We start from the raw sequence: 20,368 nt of genomic DNA on the forward strand, positions 1-20,368 counted from the left end.
ACAACAAACATGCAAATTAGCTGTTTTGGAGCAACATCCGACCGTGTGTACGCTCCATCGGACAAACTTTTTTGGTTTTCATCTGACTTTTGTTGGCTGTGCGAACGGACAAACTTTCTGGCAACAAAAGTCCGATGGAGCAAAGTCTGATGGTGTGTACAGAAAACCATAGGACTTTTCTACAAAGTACAAACGGGCATGCTCAGAACCAATGCAAAAGATCAGACAACAATACAGAAGTTGACCAAAGGTGGCGGTAAAGAGCCGAAAAATCACGTGATTTGGTGAAAGTTGGCTGAAAAAGTCCTGCTGTGTGTATGCAATACAAGTTCAGGGCCGACGCCCTTTGTACAAAAATCCAAGGGAAAGTTTGTACAAAGTCCTATCGTGTGTATGAGGCTTAAGTGTAATCAAGAATGAACTTTAAGCTGGTTGCAGATGGCTTGTAGTTCTCAATGAACTGTGAGGGTGCTGGTGTGAGCACTCTTGTAGTTTATTGACTCTTCCTGCAATTTAATAACTGTCTGCCCTACCACAGTTTACCGAGTGCATGCAGGAGCCTTACATTGCACCCCCTATCGCTGGTACAATGCTTTACAGGCTGCAGTGTTAAAAAATAATAAATGCGCATTTTTTTGACCTGCAAAATCACGCGCATTTATTTATTTACAAAAAGTGAACTTTGGCATTGGTTGGACTTGCTGGAGTTGTGTCTTTTTTCGACCTCACTTACTATGTAGCTGAGTAATTTAGCCTTTAACACTGACTACAATAATGCTCATTAAAGTTACGCTTTTCTGCTTGTTTTAAATAGCAAAAATGGGGGTCAGAACCTTCTTCAGGTTTTTTTTTTGCTGTCTCTGTTGAGGTGAAATTCCTGGTTTTCCAGTGCTAGAATTGTTGAAGAGATTTTATGCAATCAAAGTGAAAAGGATCAGGATGACGTTGATCGTGGAGTAAACATGAGAGGAAGTAGCATCTGATGCCAACGCCATCATTTTTATTCCAGTAGCATTGAAAGTTGAGTTTTCCACCTTTACATCATTGAGTCCTTGTAGAGTTAAGTTTGTTGTTGGAGAATGATGTCTTGGATTTGTTGCATTGAATGGAGTTGATGGTTTCCTTCCTTCATTGTAGCAGATGGTAGGCACATATTGCAAAAGCCACGGCTGGTAATATTGGACCCTGGTGTAGACTCCAGGAAAATTGGCCCTGGCACAACCAAAACCCCAACTGATGATACCGAACTGCAACCAAGCCCCTTTCACATTACACACGAGAGGACCACCTGAGTCACCCTGGAAGGAGAAAACACAATATGTAAAATCAACCATCAACTGCCAATGATATCACACCAAAAGACACATTGGAATCGGCATCTACAGATGTCACATTTAGCAACAGTTAAAGGATAACTAAAACCCAAAAACAAAAATGGAATATATTACAACTCACAGTCCTTAGATGTGGTGGCTGCAATTGTTTTCTTTTTTCTTCAAACCAAGTATCTTTTCAGCAAATACAGAACATACCTGATGATCTTGCCAGAAATGATGTTGCCTTAACATTTTCTTTGAGGTGCAACAAAGAATATCTTCCTTCCAGGGGCGGACTGACCATTGGGGTGCTCAGGCACTGCCCGAGGGCCCTGAGCCACTAGGGGGCCCCATCAGGGTTGCCAGCCTCAGTAAAACCAGGGACAGTATGTAAAAATCTGTGTTTTTTTTTTTTTTTTTTAAATCTGTCTCTGAAATGTCCCTTACCGACATCCTTTTGGTCAAAAATCAAAATTATAGCTGCCCCATCTCTCCAGTACCTTCTCAGCCAATAGAAACATATCTGTGTATACTGTGTGATTGTATACTGTGTGTGTGTGTGATTGTATACTGTGTGGCCCCATAATCTCGGATTGCCTGGGGGCCTCATAATCTCCTATTGCTCGAGGGCCCCATGAGTTGTCAGTCGACCCCTGCTTCCTTCCTATCTACAGTATGATCTGTAAACTACCAATTTCCCAGCCCCCCACTGGGGAGGCATGAGAGGTGCTTTTCAGGTGCTTTACAGGTGCTATTTTAGCCCTAAAACACCTGAAAAGCGGGTCTAATACAGTGATCAGTGATAATACTGTACACTGACACTGTACTAATGACAATGGCTGGGAAGGGGTTAACATTCAAGAGAAATCAAGGGCTTAACTGTGTGCCTATCATTGTGTAATGTGTGCTTCTATTACTTACTGACCTGGATTTTTTTTCTCCCTGCTTTTCAGGGAGAAGAAACAGCCAGATCGCTGTTCCCTTTGCACAGAGTTCTCTGTTTTTTTAAACTATGATGTATAATGTGTGATTGGTGTCCAATTGCAGTCCGGGGGGGGGGGGGGGGGGGGGCGCACGCCCCAAACCCAGGAGGAGGCCATCGCGCACATTTACGTGATGGTGCCTGTGCCTGCCACCCACTCACAGTATATTTGTTGTGAGCAGTCGGCAGGTAGTTAATCTCTTGGTACTGGCTGCATGCAAGTATGTAGCCTCTCAGGAGGGGGGGGCCTTTGCTCCAAGCGGCCGCATATTTACGCGCATTAGTTCAAATACAGCTGTGCCAAGAGCACACTACTGGCACACATTTACCGGTGCCTAACAGAAAGCTTTCCGATCATGTGACCGCCATTACAGCCAATCATGGCAGTCGCATGGTCATAAACCCCCCCCCCCCCACCCCCTCCGCCACCTCCCAGCATCCTAACCCCTCAAATAGCTGGCAGATGCTAGCTCCAAGGGGTTAAAGCGGAGGTCCACCCTAAAGTGGACATTCCGCTCATTGGAATCCTCCCCCCCCCCTCCGGCGCCACAATTGGCACCTTTCGGGGGGGAGGGGGGTGCAGGTACCTGTACAGTACAGGTATCTGCACCCACTTCCGGGATAGCTCTCTGCAGAAAGGGGCGTAGATTACGCCCCTTTCCGAAAGTCCCCCGCTGCCTGCTGGGAAACACACGGATCCAAGAGACAGCGGGTCCATCCTTATTGCGCAGCGCGACTCGCGCATGCGCAGTAGGGAACCAGGAAATGAAGCCGAAAGGCTCCACTTCCTGATTCCCGTACCCAAGATGGCGGCGGCAGCACCCGAGAGACGATCGAGAAATCGGCTTCGGGTGCCGACATCGCGGGCGCGCTGGGCGGGTAAGTGTCCCTATTTTAAAAGTCAGCAGCTGCAGTATTTGTAGCTGCTGGCTTTTAAAAAAAAAAACAAAAAAAAACGGCAGAACTCCCGGCCGACTCCCGCTTTAAGACCTGCTTTGCCGAGACGATGGGTGCAGTTTTTTGACATACCTGGCAGGTGTCTTTGCCTCCCTGTTTGTAGCCAGCACAGATCATATCTTCCTGAATCAAGTGGTATTTCTGATCATAGCCTAAGCGGTCTCGATACATCGCTTCACAATTGTTGTTGCTAATCAGGGCCACCTCCACCATCTGAAGGGTTTTAGGGGCTGGGAGTTTTACTGTATGGAAGCAAAGAGAGGGTGCAACAATAACCGCAAAGGAAATAAAAAATAAAAAAAGAAAACAAGCAATTTGCAAAACAACCTAAAATGTAAGTTTCTAATCAGAATTTATTTTTAATAAAAGAAGTCTTTACCTCCTTCGTCGCTGTCGCCCCAGCCTGTAGCCCAACAGAGGGTTTCCTCTGGAAGATGGACATTCTGAGACAGAAGGCAGACAGGAAGGACAGAGGCGGTGAAAGAGACCGGTTCGTCGAGTTCTATCAGGGCGATGTCCCCACCCGATCCTTCCTCTGCATAGCCAGGGTGGATGATGACCTCCTTTACACCTCTTTCTACTACATTGGGGCTGCTCAGGTTGGACAGCTGAAGCACCCCGAGGTACACTTTGTATTGTGACACATTCAGGGGACTAGAAGGAAGTAAAAAAAAAAAAAAAAGAGTGATGAGCTGTGGAATGCAGAGACCAGCACATAGAAAATAATAATAAAAAAATAAACTACAATCTTCACAGAATCAAATCAACCACAGCATTGTACTGGAGATATCTACGACGCATTTTTATGGCATCCAGCATGAGTGCTACCCTGTTTCCCCAAAAATAAGACCTAGCGTGATTGTCGTGATGGCTGCAATATAAGCCCTACCCCCCAAATAAGCCCTAGTTTCAAGTCCATGGTTTCCACTAAAACATTGTAAAACAGCCCAGATGTATTATATGTACAATAAAGAAGAAGTAAGAAGGTGCGAACTGTTAAACAGAAGTGTGTCGGGGGAGTATATTGATACAAGGTAAGTAGTAGCAGTGGAATGCAGAAGTTTACTTACACATTAATGCAGTGAGCAACCAGCAGCACCCAGGACTCAGTGAGTAAGGACCCACCGCAATGGTGAACCCCGTTGTTCTGCAGGCTGACTTGCCATGGCCATTCTGCCAGCTTGGAGTCCTCTCCGTTGACAATGCGGTTTTGTATGACGAGCCCCCCATGGCCTATTAAAGAAGAGTGACACATTTTCACCACTAAATTGATCAACTTTAAAATACATTTAGAGATAGACAAGGACACAGATATCCCTAGAAAAACCATATTATTAGATTGTAAGCTCTTCTGAGCAGGGCCCTCTTAATCCTCTTGTATTTTATTGTATTGTAACTGTATTGTCTCCTTTTATATTGTAAAGCGCTGCGTAAATTGCTGGCGCTATATAAATCCTGAATAATAATAATAATAATATCGATGGTGGACTACATGGGCTAGCACACAAAAGCAAAGAAAAAACATCCACACTGCAATACATAGTAGGTGAGGTTGAAAAAAGACACAAGTCCATCAAGTCCAACCTCCGAAAATACAAATAGACCGATACAAATGCATGACATGAAATACAGTTGCAGGTAAGTTGGTCGTCAGGTACTTACCTCCCTGCAGGAACAACAAAACAAATAAAAAGCATTTCTGCATTGTGGCGTTGATGAGGCGATGTTCTTGCTGCAAGGCCTTGCTGACCAGACATTTGACTGATAAAAGTCTAGTTTTGGCCAACTTTTATAGGAGCTGAACCTGTCAAACTGGTTCTCTTCTTCTCATTGACTCCCCCCTCTCCCAAGTCACTCATACTCTATGGGGGGGGATGGGGGGGTCAATTGATATCCCTATTTTTCACAAAATATTTACCATTTTACTTATGCTGTGTACACACGATCGGATTTTCAGACGGGAAATGTTGGATGTGAGCTTGTTGGCGGTAAGTCTGACCGTTTGTACGCTCCAATCGGACAAGTGTTGTCGGACTTTCCACCAACAAATGTTGGCTAGCAGGTTCTCAAATTTTTACGGCAACAAATGTGTGTGTGGTCGGAAATTTCTGAGCGTGTGTACACAAGTCCGTCAGACAAAAGTCCAAAGTACGAACGGGCATGCTCGGAGGCAAGGATGAGCCGGAAGTGGTCGCTCTTGTAAACGAGTGTTCTTAACGAAGAATTAACATTCGTGACGCGGCAAATTATGAGATCTCCAAATGCAGCGCACAATTCTGGGATAATAATGAAGCTGCTTTGCTGGTGATACTGATGGAGTTATTATTGCAAACTAATTTCAAAGGCTTTTTTTTTCTAGTGATATCATAGTTACATAGTTACATAGTTAGTAAGGTTGAATAAAGACACCAGTCCATCCAGTTCAACCTAAGTGAGTGTCTATAATTGTCCCTATCCCTGTACATTACACACTCACATCAGTCCCTACCCTCAAGGAGCCCACAATCCAAGGTCCCCATTCATATACTAGGGCCAATTTGGGACAGAAGCCAATTAACCTACCTGCATGTCTTTGGATTGTGGGAGGAAACCGGAGTACCCGGAGGAAACCCACACAGGTACAGGGAGAACATGCAAACTCCAGGCAGGTAGTGTCGTGGTTGAGATTTGAACCAGCAACCCTTCTTACTGCTAGGTGAGAGTGCTACCCACTACACCACTGTGCCTTCCCTATCAAGATTATTATGTTTTTTTTATTATTTGGGCAAGTTACCACAACACCATTATCCCATAGTTTTTAAGATCAAAGATACAACTATGTTGGTGTCCCTTGTCAATTTTTCATTGTATTTTTTAAAATGTAACTGCCGATTCCCCAACTGTCATTTGAAGTAAAACACACAGCCAAGTATTATTCTACACAATTTTTTTTTATTGTGCATTAAAAATAAATAAATAAATAGACACGCTATCTGCCAATAGAACTTAACCAAAAAGTGCATTCTATGCATCCGAAAATATAGAAAATATACCAAATCAAATCATTATTCAACCAAAATAATGTCAAAGCAATAACTCCAAGGCCAATAATAAATAACACGTTATCTCATCTCCGATTCCGCTTGACAAACGGCCGCTCAGGAACAAACTCAAGAGCGCGAAAAGAAACGCTCACCAAACTTCTACTAACACGAAATTAGCAGAAGGAGTCCAAAAGGGTGGCGCCAAAGAGCTGAAAAACCACGTAGTACATCACTAATCGTTGGCCAACATTTACATAGTTACATAGTTAGTAAGGTTGAATAAAAAGACACCAGTCCATCCAGTTCAACCTGAGTGTCTACAATTGTCTCTATCCCTGTATCCCTGCCCTCAAGCAGCCCACAATCCAAGGTCCCCATTCATATACTAGGGGCCAATTTTGGACAGAAGCCAAATAACCTACCAGCATGTCTTTGGAGTGTGGGAGGAAACCCACGCAGGCACAGGGAGAACATGCAAACTCCGGGCAGGTAGCTGGTTACAGGGTACTCACAATATATACATGTCTTAGTAGCATTCAGAATGTACAGCCTAACAATATTGTGTTCGGTTCAGATTTGCTTTAATGATTAATGATTTTATATATATTGCGTGTTTTTACAATGCATCATGGAGTGTTTATTTTATATACAATAAGGAGTCGCATTTTTCAATAACTTGTCTGCTTTTATTATCATGCATATGCATATATATATATATATAATCACAGTAGGATAAAAGTTTTGTTCATTATTGATGATAATTGAAGACCGACCAAGATCGATCTGTGTATGAGGGCTTTCGGCCATGGATTGGCGATTAGTTTCAAATTGGTTTGTTTAGAGCATTGGAGCTTCCAGACATGTGAACAATTCATCATAACTCTATCGTTTTTCTATTCACATCACTTCTCTCCACTGCATGTCAACATTTGACAGTTTGTATGGATTATACTCAATCATTGACTTTGTGGAGAGATGATTAATTCAACTCCACTGCCAACAATTTCTTTTTATACTCTATACATAGAACTTAGTTTCAGATTTTATTTTTTTTTACTCTATGAACATTTTCTAATATTCACATGTATACACTATTTATTATTCATTTATTTTTCACTCCCATTTCTTGACATACATTTATATTTCATTTATATTTCATTTATATTTCATTTATATTTCACTTATATTTCACTTATATTTCACTTATATTTCACTTATATAGCACAGCACAGTGGTGTAGTGGTTAGCACTTTCACCTAGCAGCAATAGGGTTGCTGGTTTAAATCCCGACCACAACACCATCTGCCTGGAGTTTGCATTTTCTCCCTGTGCCTGTGTGGGTTTCCTCCGGGTACTCCGGTTTCCTCCCACACTCCAAAGACATGCTGGTAGGTTAATTAGACCCTGTCCAAAAAAAAATTGGCCATAATATGTGTATGAGTATGTCAATGTTGTAAGTGTGTCGGGACTCTACAGGTAAAAGGACCGCATAAATAGCTGCAGATGGACATCGGTGGCAAGAAAAGCGCCCTGAGGCGATTCAGTTCGTATAGGTAGCGCTATACAAGTCATTCATTCATTATACTCACATTCACCATTCCTCTTCATATTTCATGTTCTATTCACCCGATATTATATATATTATTTCAGATTCACCTGACACTTTTTTCACACATTTTCCACTCTTTTTACTTTTCATTTTCATCATCTTTTTACTTTGTTTTGTGTTTTTGTTTTTTGATATTGGTTTTGATTGTTTTTATAGTTTTTGCTTGACACGCTTTATTTTCACACATAAAAACATATTACACATGTCAAAATTATTTTCCATATACTCATTTCATCAATTTTTCTCTCTTTCTTTTCATCACTTATTTGGTTTATTTTTAGTTTTTAACTTCTATCAATTAATTTCATTTATTTATTAATTGGGTTTTTGGTGGCTCCAGGCTAATGAATTACTGGTGGCCACAACCACTTATGTTTTAATTACACTATCACATGATGACACTCATTTAATACATATATGCTTTTTGTTCAGAACAAGGATTAGCTATTAGTAAGCGCTAAGTTTAGCATGAAACGCGTCAAAATTTCCTGTTCTACATTCCCTTTGCTGTTGTGACTCGTATGATGTGAAGGTTTTTTAGTGGAAATAATAAAGGCACAATCTATTTTACCTGATCCGGAGTGCGGCTATCCAGATCTTTTTCGGTTCTTTCAGCAGGTAGTGCCGTGGTTGGGATTTGAACCAGTGACGCTTTTTACTGCTAGGTGAGAGTGCTAACCACTACACCACTGTTATAGCTCCAAGTAAGTAGCGCTTTTTGATTAGAGAATATTGGATATTTGTTAAATACAATGTATTTAATTTATTGATGTATTGATGCAAGATGGGCTTTATTATCAAAAATTAAATAGAAAATATGTATTAATGCAAGATAGATTGTAAGAAATAAAAATAAAATAATAAAATAAAAACAAGTCTTCAGTTGTATTTTCTGTATTGATGTATTGATGCAAGATGGGCTTTAGTATATATATAAAAATAATAATGTATTGATGCAAGGTAGATTGTAAAAAATAAAAAAAATAAACAAATAAAATAAAAACAAGTCTTCAGTTGTATTTTCTGTATTGAAGTATTGATGCAAGATGGGCCTTATTATCAAAAAATAAATAAAAAAAATATGTATTGATACAAGATAGTGTAAAATAAATAAATAAAAACAATTCTTCAGTTGTATTTAATGTATTGTTGTATTGATGCAAGATGAGCTTTATTATAAAAAATAATAATAATAATAATAATGTATTGATGCAAGGTAGATTGTAAAAAATAAAAAAATAAACAAATAAAATAAAAACAAGTCTTCAGTTGTATTTTCTGTATTGATATATTGATGTAAGATGGGCCTTATTATCAAAAAAATAAATAAAAAAATATGTATTGATACAAGATAGAGTGTAAAAAAAAATAAAAAATAAAAACAATTCTTCTGTTGTATTTTATGTATTGTTGTATTGATGCAAAATGGGCTTTATTATCAAAAAATAAATAAATAAATATGTATTGATGCAAGATAGATTGTAAAAAAAAAAAAATATATATATATATATATACGGTATATAAATAAATAAAATCATGGCGCATGTCAGGCTCCTAGAACAATGGAGAATTTGCCCATGAGCAAACCCGTCAGGGTCCAGCCAAAGAGGGATATGTGGACTTTTTGCACTTACACAGCGATTCACATGTGAAAGGAGGTTTGTGAAGGAAAGTTCTTTGGCAATGCCCCAGGGGCATCCATGGTTTCAGCTCAGAGGTCCTCTCACTCCCCCCACAGGTGGTAAGATTGCACTGCGACCTGTAAACAATCGTTGATATGGAAACGTGTTGTGATGTGATGTGTTTGCTGTCTTTCCACATAGGACAACAATGACCATAGACAACATAAAACGTCCTCCAAAGAGAACCAAGAGAACCTAGAGGACATGCAAGTAGGCGAGAGAGGTCAATAATTAGAAGCTTTGTTAATGATAAAGACCATTAGCAGATACATAATGTCCATCAAAAGTTACATTGTCTATGTCCATAATAGATCCTCCTCACCAGTGCCGCCTCGTCTGCGCTCAACAATGAAGGAGAAAAAATATCTTATTTACAAAATATACTGACAGAAACTAAGAAAAACATTTTTTTTTTCAAACATAAAAAAACACAGCAGTGATTAACAACTTGCTTACCGGGCACTTAACCCCCCTCCCCCCCTCCTGCCCAGACCAATTTTCAGCTTTCAGCGCTGATGCACTTTGAATGACAATTGCGCGGTCATTCAAGACTGTACTCAAATTACATTTGTATCATTTTTTTTCCCACTAATAGAGCTTTCTTTTGGTGGTATTTGATCACCTGTTCGATTTTTATTTCTTGTTATTTATTTATTTTTAAACAGACCGAATTTTTTTAAATTATTTTTATATTTTGTTATAAAATTTTGCAAACAGGTAATTTTTCTCCTTCATTGATGTCCGCTGATGAGGCGGCAGTGATGGGCACTGATAGGTAGCAGTGATGTGGTATGATGGGTGGCAGTGATGGGCACTGATAGGTGGCAGTGATGGGCACTGATGGGTGGCAGTGATGGGCACTGATCGGCACTGGTTGGTTACACTGATAGGCAAGCACTGCTAGGTGGCACTAATTGGCACCACTGGTGGGCATTCATAGGTGGCACTCATTGATAGTAGGCACTGGTAGGTGGCAATGGCAGGTGGTACTGGCAGGTGGCACTGGTGGCACGGATGAGGCAGAATTGCCTTTTCCTCTTCGGGACCGGTTTCCCTTGCAGATAAGCCGGTGATCGGCTTTTTTTTCTCCTCCCATTGTCAGCGTGAGGAGAAAAAAAAGCGATTACCGAGCTTTTGTTTAGATCATGTGATCAGCTGTCATTGGCTGACAGCTGATCACGTGGTAGGGGGCCAGGACCGGCCCCTTACTCGGATCTGTGATGACCCAAGTCTCAGTGACTCTGTGATCACAGCGTGCGCCATGTGCGCCCTGTAGGGGGCGCGTGTGGCGCGTGCACAGGGGAGGACCTCATACGACGGCCTCCCGGAAATTCAGGTGTGCTGTGGCCGCCATTCGGCTATAGCGCGGATGGCAAAAGGTTAAATACCACCAAAAGAAAGCTCTATTTGTGCAAAGAAAATGATAAAAATTTAATGTGGGTACTTTGTTGCATGACTGAGTAATTGTCATTCAAAATGCGAAAGCAAGGAAAGCTGAAAACCGGTGTGGGAAGAGAAGGGGGTGAAAGTGCCCGGTACTGAAGTGGGTAAATATGATGGCAGAGCATGCCCCCCCAAAAAATCCATAAAATCTGGAATTCGTGGTGGGAATCATCTACAGCAGGGGTGTCCAAACTTTTTTCAAAGAGGGCCAGATTTGATGAAGTGAACATGGGTGAGGGCCGACCATTTTGCCTGACATTCTTTGAACCATTAAAATTTGTTCTACGTGTTATTCATTCGAGCTCCAATACACGGCCCAACAAGAATTTGCTTGCCTTTTTGTGTGTGGTGAAGAGATGAACTCAGGCGTATTATTTGGGTACACCGTATTTATTGGCGTATAACACGCACCTTCACTTTAAGAGGGAAGTTTCAGGAAAAAAACCTTAAAATTTTAAATAAAGAACTGTGAAGCAAAATAAGGGTCAGTGCCCATCTGCAGACCCACCATTGCCAGGAATGCAGCGCCCACCATTACTAGGAATGTAGCACCCACCATTGCCAGGAATGCACCCACCATTGCCAGGAATGCACCCACCATTGCCAGGAATGCACTCACCATTGCCAGAAATGCACTCACCATTGCCAGGAATGCACCCACCATTACCAGGAATGCACCCACCATTGCCAGGAATGCACTCAACATTGCTAGGAATGCAGCACCCACCATTGCCAGGAATGCAGATACTCTCCTGATGAAGCGGCTATGACCCGCAAAACTAGTTGAGCTGTATTCTGTGATGAACTGTCCCTCTGAATAATTGTTATGTGTAAACTTTTGTATTATTAAATCATTTTTAACTGTATATGTGTTATTGATTCTTCATCTAATTATGTTACTGTACCGTGATAGTCCACATTGCCCACATGTCCTTTGTGGTGACCTGGTTGGGGACCAGGTTTCCATCTTTTTATTCCAAGAAATTCTGGATGAAGGTACAAGTTTATTTATATCTATTATAAAAACCCATTATAGAGACCACAAAATAAATTGCCAGGAATGCAGCGCCCATCATTACTAGGAATGCAGCGCCCACCATTGCTAGGAATGCAGTGCCCACCATTGCTAGGAATGCAGCGCCCACCATTGCTAGGAATGCAGCGCCCACCATTGCCAGGAATGCACCCACCATTGCCAGGTATGCAGCGCCCACCATTACTAGGAATGCAGCACCCACCATTGCCAGGAATGCACTCAGCATTGCCAGGAATGCAGCGCCCACCATTGCCAGGAATGCACCAACCATTGCCAGGAATGCACTCAGCATTGCCAGGAATGCAGCGCCCACCATTGCCAGGAATGCACCAACCATTGCCAGGAATGCAGCGCCCACCATTGCCAGGAATGCACCCACCATTGCTAGGAATGCAGTGCCCACCATAGCTAGGAATGCACCCACCATTGCCAGGAATGCAGCCTCACCATTGCCAGGAATGCACTCGCCATTGCCAGGAATGCAGCCCCACCATTGCCAGGAATGCACTCGCCATTGCCAGAAATACACGTGTAAACAGGAAATACCCCTCCTGTGTGCACGGCACTCGTCCCGCCTCCTCCCCCCGAGGCAGCCAGACTATATATCTTTTGTGGCCCTGGCGCTGGGAGATCATCAGGGACCACAAAAGATATACATGTTTAAATAACCAGGTGGGCCGTTCAAAACCATGATTGGCCCATGGGCCGGACTTTGGACATGCCTGATCTACAGCCTCTTACTCAGAGTTGCCCTCCTTAAATGTGACCTTTATAGGGTACTTTTTTTAATGGCCACGTTCCATGTTGCATTCCCCCCTTAATGCTGTATTGAGCTTGCAAGCCTTGAGTCTTTTTGCAAGAACTGCCAAACTTAAAGTGATTGTAAAGTGATTGTAAAACAACCCATTCAGTTTAAAATAGAAATGAACAAACATTTTTGTATAGATATAAAAAAACATTATAAATACCTTTTTTTTCCCTCTTTTGATCACATCCCCTCTGTTCTCAGCTACATAAGAGCTGGGGGAGGAGCAACAGCAGCACACTGATCTTCCCAGTAAATGGCTGTGCAGAGGGGGGAATATCAAGACAAGTCTGATCATCTGAGGAGAGCAACCTAATGCCGCGTACACACGATCGAATTGTATGACGTACTTAGTCCGTTGAAACGCATTTCAACGGACAATCCACTCGTGTGTGGGCGTCAGCGGACTTTTTCAGCGTGAAGTCCGGAGTACTAAGAAGGTCGGTTTGCACACCAATCTTTCCGTCGTACTTTGGTTTCAGCTGACAATAAGGTCGTCAGTATGCTAGTCCGACGGACTAAGAATGGCGCATGCCCAGAAAGGATTTACAGGGTGGAAGCGCTCGGTCTTGTAAAACTAGTGTTCGTATTGAAGCTAGCATATTCGTCATGCTGCTAATTTTGTGATCTTTTAATATAGCACATTCTTTTCTTCTTCATAATGCGAGAAAAGTGAAGTTGCTTTGCTGCTTATATTCACACATGTCTTTATTCATCCTCATCCTATGATTAATATTCCAATTCGAGAATAAATAAAAAAAATAAAAATAACGGACGAATTAAGCTGAAGTCTGAAAAGAGCGAATCGTCTCTAACCAAACTTCCACTAACACAAAGTCAGCAGAAGGAGCCCAAAGGGTGCTTTGCTGTGTCTTGGACTTCCTATTTCTAGTCCCGTCGTACGCGCTGTACACGTCATCGCGCAAGCTTTCATCGGACTGTTTGTGTATCCGTGTGTGGTCAAGTCCGTTCGGTAGAAAGTCCGCCGGATTGTCTGCCGGATTGTATGACGGACTAAGTACGTCTTATGCCGCGTACACACGAGCAGATTGTATGGCGTACTTAGTCCGTCATACAATCCGACGGACAGTCCGTCGTAGTTTCCACTGAACGGACTTGACCACACACGGATGCCCAAACAGTCCGTCGAAAGCTTGCGCGATGACGTGTACAGCACGTACGACGGGACTAGAAATAGGAAGTCCAAGACACAGCAAAGCACCCTTCCGCCGTGTAAATCCTTTCTGGGCATGCGCCATTCTTAGTCCATCCGACTAGCATACTGACGACCGTATTGTCCGCTGAAACCAAAGTACGCGGACAGAATTTCGAAAAAACCGAAATACTTAGTACGCTGGACTGCACGCTGAAAAAGTCCGCTGAAGCCCACACACGAGCGGATTGTCCGCTGAAATGTGTTTCGACGGACTAAGTACGCCATACAATCCGCCCGTGTGTACGCGGCAATAAAATTTGATCGTGTGTACGCGGCATAAGTTCCCAGCAAAACTAGAGAACTGGCCATGCCATGCTCTTCTGCTTAGTGCGGTCAGTTTTTAACCACTTAAAGGCCTCCCACCGCATATACAGTGCCTTGCAAAAGTATTCACCCCCTTGGCTTTTTACCTATTTTGTTACATTACAGCCTTAAGTTCAATGTTTTGTTTTTTTTATCTGCCATTTTCTTTCCATTTGATTATGATAGATTTGATGGCGCTCCTAGGGATCATCAATTAGTGAAATGATGTCCACCTGTGTGCAATCTAAGTGTCACATGATCTGTCATTACATAGACACACTTTTCTGAAAGGCCCCAGAGGCGGCAACACCTAAACAAGAGGCACCACTAACCAAACACTGCCATGAAGACCAAGGAACTCTCCAGACAAGTAAGGGACAATGTTGTTGAGAAGTACAAGTCAGGGTTAGGTTATAAAAAAATCTCCAAATCTTTGATGATCCCTAGGAGCACCATCAAATCTATCATAACCAAATGGAAAGAAAATGGCACAACAGCAAACCTGCCAAGAGACGGCCGCACACCAAAACTCACAGAGCGGGCAAGGAGAGCATTAATCAGAGAGGCGGCACAGAGACCTAAGGTAACCCTGGAGGAGCTGCAGAGTTCCACAGCAGAGACCGGAGTATCTGTACATAGGACGACAATAAGCCGTACGCTCCATAGAGTTGGGCTTTATGGCAGAGTGTCCAGAAGAAAGACATTACTTTCAGCAAAAAACAAAATGGCGAGTTTTGCGTTTATGAAAAGGCATGTGGGAGACTCCCAAAATGTATGAAGGAAGGTGCTCTGGTCTGATGAGACTAAAATTGAACTTTTTGGCCATCAAAGAAAACGCTATGTCTGGCGCAAACCCAACACATCCCATCACATAAAGAACACCATCCCCACCGTGAAACATGGTGGTGGCAGCAGCATGCTGGAGGGATGTTTTTCAGCAGTCGGGACTGGGAAGCTGGTCAGAGTTGAGGGAAAGATGGATGGTGCTAAATACAGAGATATTCTTTAGCAAAACCTGTAGCACTCTGTGTGTGATGTGAGGCCTAGGACGGAGGTTCACCTTCCAGCAGGACAATCACCCCAAACACACTGCTAAAGCAACACTTGAGTGGTTTAAGGGGAAACATGTAAATGTGTTGGAATGGCCTAGTCAAAGCCCAGACCTCAATCCAATAGAAAATCTGTGGTCAGATTTAAAGATTGCTGTTCACAAGCACAAATCATCCAACTTGAAGGAGCTGGAGCAGTTTGGCAAGGAGGAATAGGCAAAAATCTGAGTGGTAAGATGTGGCAAGACTCATAGAGACTTATTCAAAGCAACTTGGAGCTGTAATAGGTGCAAAAGGTGGCTCTACAAAGTATTGACTTTAGGGGGGTGAATAGTTTTGCCCATTGACCTTTTCCCTTATTTTGTCCTATTTGTTGTTTGCTTCACAATTAAAAGAAAAAAAACATAGATAGTGTGGGAGTGCACACCCACTGCACAGAGGAGGAGCCGATGCATGTGCCCGGTGGACCCGATGTCCGCTGGTCACCTGCGATTGCTTCACAGAGAGGCAGGATGGAGATCTGCCTATGTAGATAAGGTAGAGCCCCATTCTGACAGGGGGCAACATGGGGATCTGCTGCTCCTAGTTATTAGGAACAGCGATCTCTGTGTTGTTTCCTGTCAGCACTTCCCCCCACACAATAAGAAAGCACCAACAGGGAACACACTTAACCCCTTCATCACCCCTGATGTTAACTCCTTCCCCGCCAGTGTCATTCATACAGTGATCAGTACATTTTTTTTTTGGCTCTGATCACTGTATTGGTGTCGCTGGTCCGCAAAAAGTGTTGCATAGGGTCAGATTTGTCTGCCGCAATGTCGCAGTCCTGCAAAAAATCACGGATCGCCTCTGCTGATGCTAGTAAAAATCTACCCCATAGTTTGTAGACACTATAACATTTGCACAAGCCAATCAATATACACATATTGTGATTTTTTAAAACAAAAATATGTAGCAGAATGCATATTGGCCTAAACTCATGAAGAAATATATATATTTGTTGGATGTGTTTCATAGCAGAAAGTAAAAAAATAGCACAAAAAATAAAAACCGCAGAGGCGATCACCAAAAGAAAGCTCTATTTGTAGGGGAAAAAAATGGACATCAATTTTATTTGGGTACAGCGCTGCACGACCGCGCAATTGTCAGTTAAAGTGATGTAGTGCCGTATCGCAAAAAATGGCCTGGTCAGGAAGGAGAGTGAAACCTTTCCGGGGCTGAAGTGGTTAACCACTTCAATACCGGGCATTTTCACCCTCTTCCTGCCCAGGCCAATTTTCAGTTTTCAGCGCTGTCACACTTTGAATGATAACTTGAATGCTACACTGTGCCCAAATGAAATTCTTATAATTTTTTCCCACAAATAGAGCTTTCTTTTGGTGATATTTGATCACCTATGCGGTTTTTATTTATTTTTTTATTATTATTATAAACAGAAGAGTAATACGTTTAAAAAGAAAAAGCTGTTTGTGGGCTTTTTTGTGCATCATCTTTAGAAGAGGCTTCCTTCTGGGACAACAACCATGCAGACCAATTTAATGCAGTGTGCGGCGTATGGTCTGATCACTGACAGACTGACCCCCCCCCCCCCAACCCTTCAACCTCTGCAGCAATGCTGGCAGCACTCATACGTCTATTTCCCAAAGACAACCTCTGGATATGACACTGAGCACGTGACCTCAACTTCTTTGGTGGACCATGGCGAGGCCTGTTCTGAGTGGAACCCGTCCTGTTATACTGCTGTATGGTCTTGGTTACCGTGCTGCAGTTCAGTTTCAGGGTCTTGGCAATCTTCTTATAGCCTAGGCCGTCTTTATTTAGAGCAACAATTCTTTTTTAAGATCCTCAGAGAGTTCTTTGCCATGGAGGTGCCATTTTAAACTTCCAGTAACCAATATGAGTGAGCGAGAGTGATAACACCAAATTTTACACACCTGCTCCGCATTTGCACCTCAGACCTTGTAACACTAACGGGTCACATGACACTGGGAAGGCAAAATTGCTAATTGGACCCAATTTGGACATTTTCACTTAGGGGTGTACTCACTTTTGTTGCCAGCGGTTTAGACATTAATGGCTGTGTGTTGAGTTATTTTGAGGGGACAGCAAATTTACACTGTTATACAAGCTGTACACTCACTACTTTACATTGTAGACAAGTGTCATTTCTTCAGTGTTGTCACATGAAGAGATAGAAGAAAATATTTACATAAATGTGAAGGGTGTACTCACTTTTGTGAGATACTGTATATATATATGTGTGTGTGTGTGTGTGTGTGTGTGTATGTGTATATATATATATATATATATATATATATATATATATATATACACTGAGAGAGATGTGGATCACATAAATGCGCAACAAGACTTAGACCTGAAGTGTGCCTTGGTGGTCTGGTCAGTATGCCAAGAAAAGGGGGAATACCCAAGGTAAGTAATGGGCAGTTTATGAAGAAGGATGTGCTAAGAAGTGCCCTGAAAAAGGAGAGGGGGGGGGGGGGGGGGTATCACGCACTGGAACCGACGAAGAGCATGGGCGAGTGGGCTGCTTAAATATCCTCCGGGCTCCTCCCATAAATTCAGGCCACCGTACTGGCCTTCTTATTTATGGTTCCCATGACCGAGAGAGATGTGGATGACATAAACACGCGACAAGTCTTACAACATAAATAGGCCTGAAGTGTGTGCCTTGGTAGTCTGGTCGATATGCCAAGAAAAGGGGGGAAAAGACTCAGATAAGGGAATAACTCTTTATTGATTCCTGTGGTTATTGAGCCAGCTTGGTGAAGGCTTGTGCCATTTCTTCCTGAAGATTTGGGATGTATGTGGCAAAACAAGCGAACTTCCATCGGCCTAGTTTCTTGGTACTCCTTTCTGGGAGGCTGCTCCAATCTGGAAGGAATGTCCAGAGAACTGACTGGGGTTGAAGCCCAAGTTGCTTAGGAGGATCCTGACATGCTTGATAAACTGGCTGCCACTCAGGGGGCTGGTTAGAAAGGGTAGCAGCGAGCTACTATCGCTGGGACAGTAGTCGGTTGGCTGGGTCGCTGGGACAGTAATCGTTCGAGCATTGTTACTGGGCACCAGACATTGTTAGTCTAAAACAGGTTGGTGTCAACTCTGGGGCCAGTTTGTTGCATTTTGCAGACAGTGAGATGAAGGGTGTAATGGGTGTAAAGCGAGTCAGGTGGTGTTGGAGCAGTGTCTGACTGCTGAAGGTAAATTCACTAGGTCGTAGGAAACCATAGAAGGCTTGGTAGATGGCCACTTGGATGACTAGGTAGGGCAAAGCCCCAAACAGAGAACAAGTAAGGATTTCAGACATGTCCATGAAGAGGGCACTCGTGATAGGTAGGCGTTTCCCACTGACTACGGGTTGGTGGTTCAGTATGACCCGTAGGAGGGACTTGACTACATGGGCAGAGAATACTGACGGTTTACTGGGGTCCTGTAAGGACAGGAAATGCTGGACGCTGGCTAGGTATAGCCTGATAGTATTGTGAAAAAGGGCCAGCTGTCTAACGTCTAGGCTAGGATGTGTCTAACGTCAGCTATCGCTGCTCTGGGGCAAAACTTGCAGTATTACAAGCAGTGCGATAGGCCTTCAGTGTGCTGCGTGCCAAGGAGTGGTTAATGAGCTGGGTTGCTTGGCGAGATGAAAATTCAGTCCATCGTCAGCAACAACCATGGTGAGACAGGAGTATTTGTTGGGTTGACTGCAGGTTCCTGCTTGAAAACAAAGTAGGGTTGAAACAGGACAGCGCATCAGCTGCGATTTTGCATTTGCCTGGAATATGTCTACAGAAGATATTAAATAGGGATGAACCGTACACCCCCGAGTTCGGTTCGCAGCAGAATGTGCGAACAGGCAAAAAATGTGTTCGAACAAGCAAACACCATTAAAGTCTATGGGACACAAACATGAAAAATCAAAAGTGCTATTTTTAAAGGCTTATATGACTTATATGCAAGTTATTGTCATAAAAATTGTTTGGGGACCTGCCCCAGGGGACATGAAAAAAAAAAGTTTTAAAAAGTTTTAAAAACTGACGTTTTTCCGGGAGCAGTGATTTTAATAATGCTTAAAGTGGTTGTAAACCCTTACAAACCACTTTGACCTACAGGTAAGCCTAGATTAAGGCTTACCTGTAGGTCCAAGAAATATCTCCTAAACCTATACTGTTTAGGAGATATTTGCCCGAAGACAGGCACCGCTATCTACGGCGCATGCACCGTAGACAGCGGCGCGCAGGCGCACTGAGCGCGCCATTTCCAACAATGGAGCTGCCACGCGTGTCGGCTCCCGTGCGCATGCGCGGGCGTGACGTCATCGCGGCTTCGCCGAATGACAGCGGTGGAGCTGCGAGACCCCACCGAGAAGATGGATGCGCCGGACTACAGGGGACAGCGGTGACTTCGCTGGCTCCTGTGTCAGGTAAGTGACACATAATGGGCTACTATGCAATGCATAGTAGTCCATTATGCTTTGCCTTTGCAGGGAATGAAAGAGGAAGTAAATCCACCAGGGTTTACTTCCCCTTTAAAGTGAAACAATAAAATTGAAATATTCCTTTAGGAAGGGTTGTAGGTAGGCAAGGTTTGTGGGGATGAGGCCCTTGTCCCCACAAACAAGGTGCTTTGGGGTGGCTGCTACCCCAAAGCACCCTCCCCATGTTGAGGGCATGTGGTCTGGTACGGTTCAGGAAGGGGGGGCTCTCTCGCCCCCCCTCTCTTTTCCTGCGGCCTGCCAGGTTGCTTGCTCCTATAAGGGTCCGGAATGGATTTTGAGGGGGACCCCCACAATTGTAATTTTTTTGGGGTTCCTTTTAATATTCATACCAGACCCGAAGGTAATGGACTGTGGGGGAATCTAATGCCGTTTTTTTTTTCAATGACTTATGTGTATTTCTTGGCCCGACAATTCATTATAACCGCAAGTACTTT

The 20,368-nt window shown here is 43.1% G+C and overlaps 1 protein-coding gene across 1 annotated transcript in view; it reads right to left on the reverse strand.

Annotated features, from left to right (window-relative positions):
* Positions 1 to 339: 339 nt before the first annotated feature.
* Positions 340 to 20,368, reverse strand: part of LOC143925624 (serine protease 27-like) — a 32,101-nt gene continuing 12,072 nt past the window's right edge. Inside the window, exons 4-8 of the mRNA XM_077450092.1 lie at positions 4,918 to 4,921; positions 4,326 to 4,488; positions 3,635 to 3,909; positions 3,328 to 3,497; positions 340 to 1,298 (exon numbers count right to left, since the gene is read on the reverse strand). Coding sequence (XP_077306218.1) covers positions 912 to 1,298; positions 3,328 to 3,497; positions 3,635 to 3,909; positions 4,326 to 4,488; positions 4,918 to 4,921 — 999 coding nt within the window. The 3' untranslated portion in view covers positions 340 to 911. The remainder of the gene's footprint in view (positions 1,299 to 3,327; positions 3,498 to 3,634; positions 3,910 to 4,325; positions 4,489 to 4,917; positions 4,922 to 20,368) is intronic.

This window comes from Lithobates pipiens, unplaced genomic scaffold, assembly GCF_037356315.1.
Source record: "Lithobates pipiens isolate NorthernLeopardFrog02 unplaced genomic scaffold, aLitPip1_a1.2 Scaffold_22, whole genome shotgun sequence".
Lineage (NCBI taxonomy): Eukaryota > Metazoa > Chordata > Amphibia > Anura > Ranidae > Lithobates > Lithobates pipiens.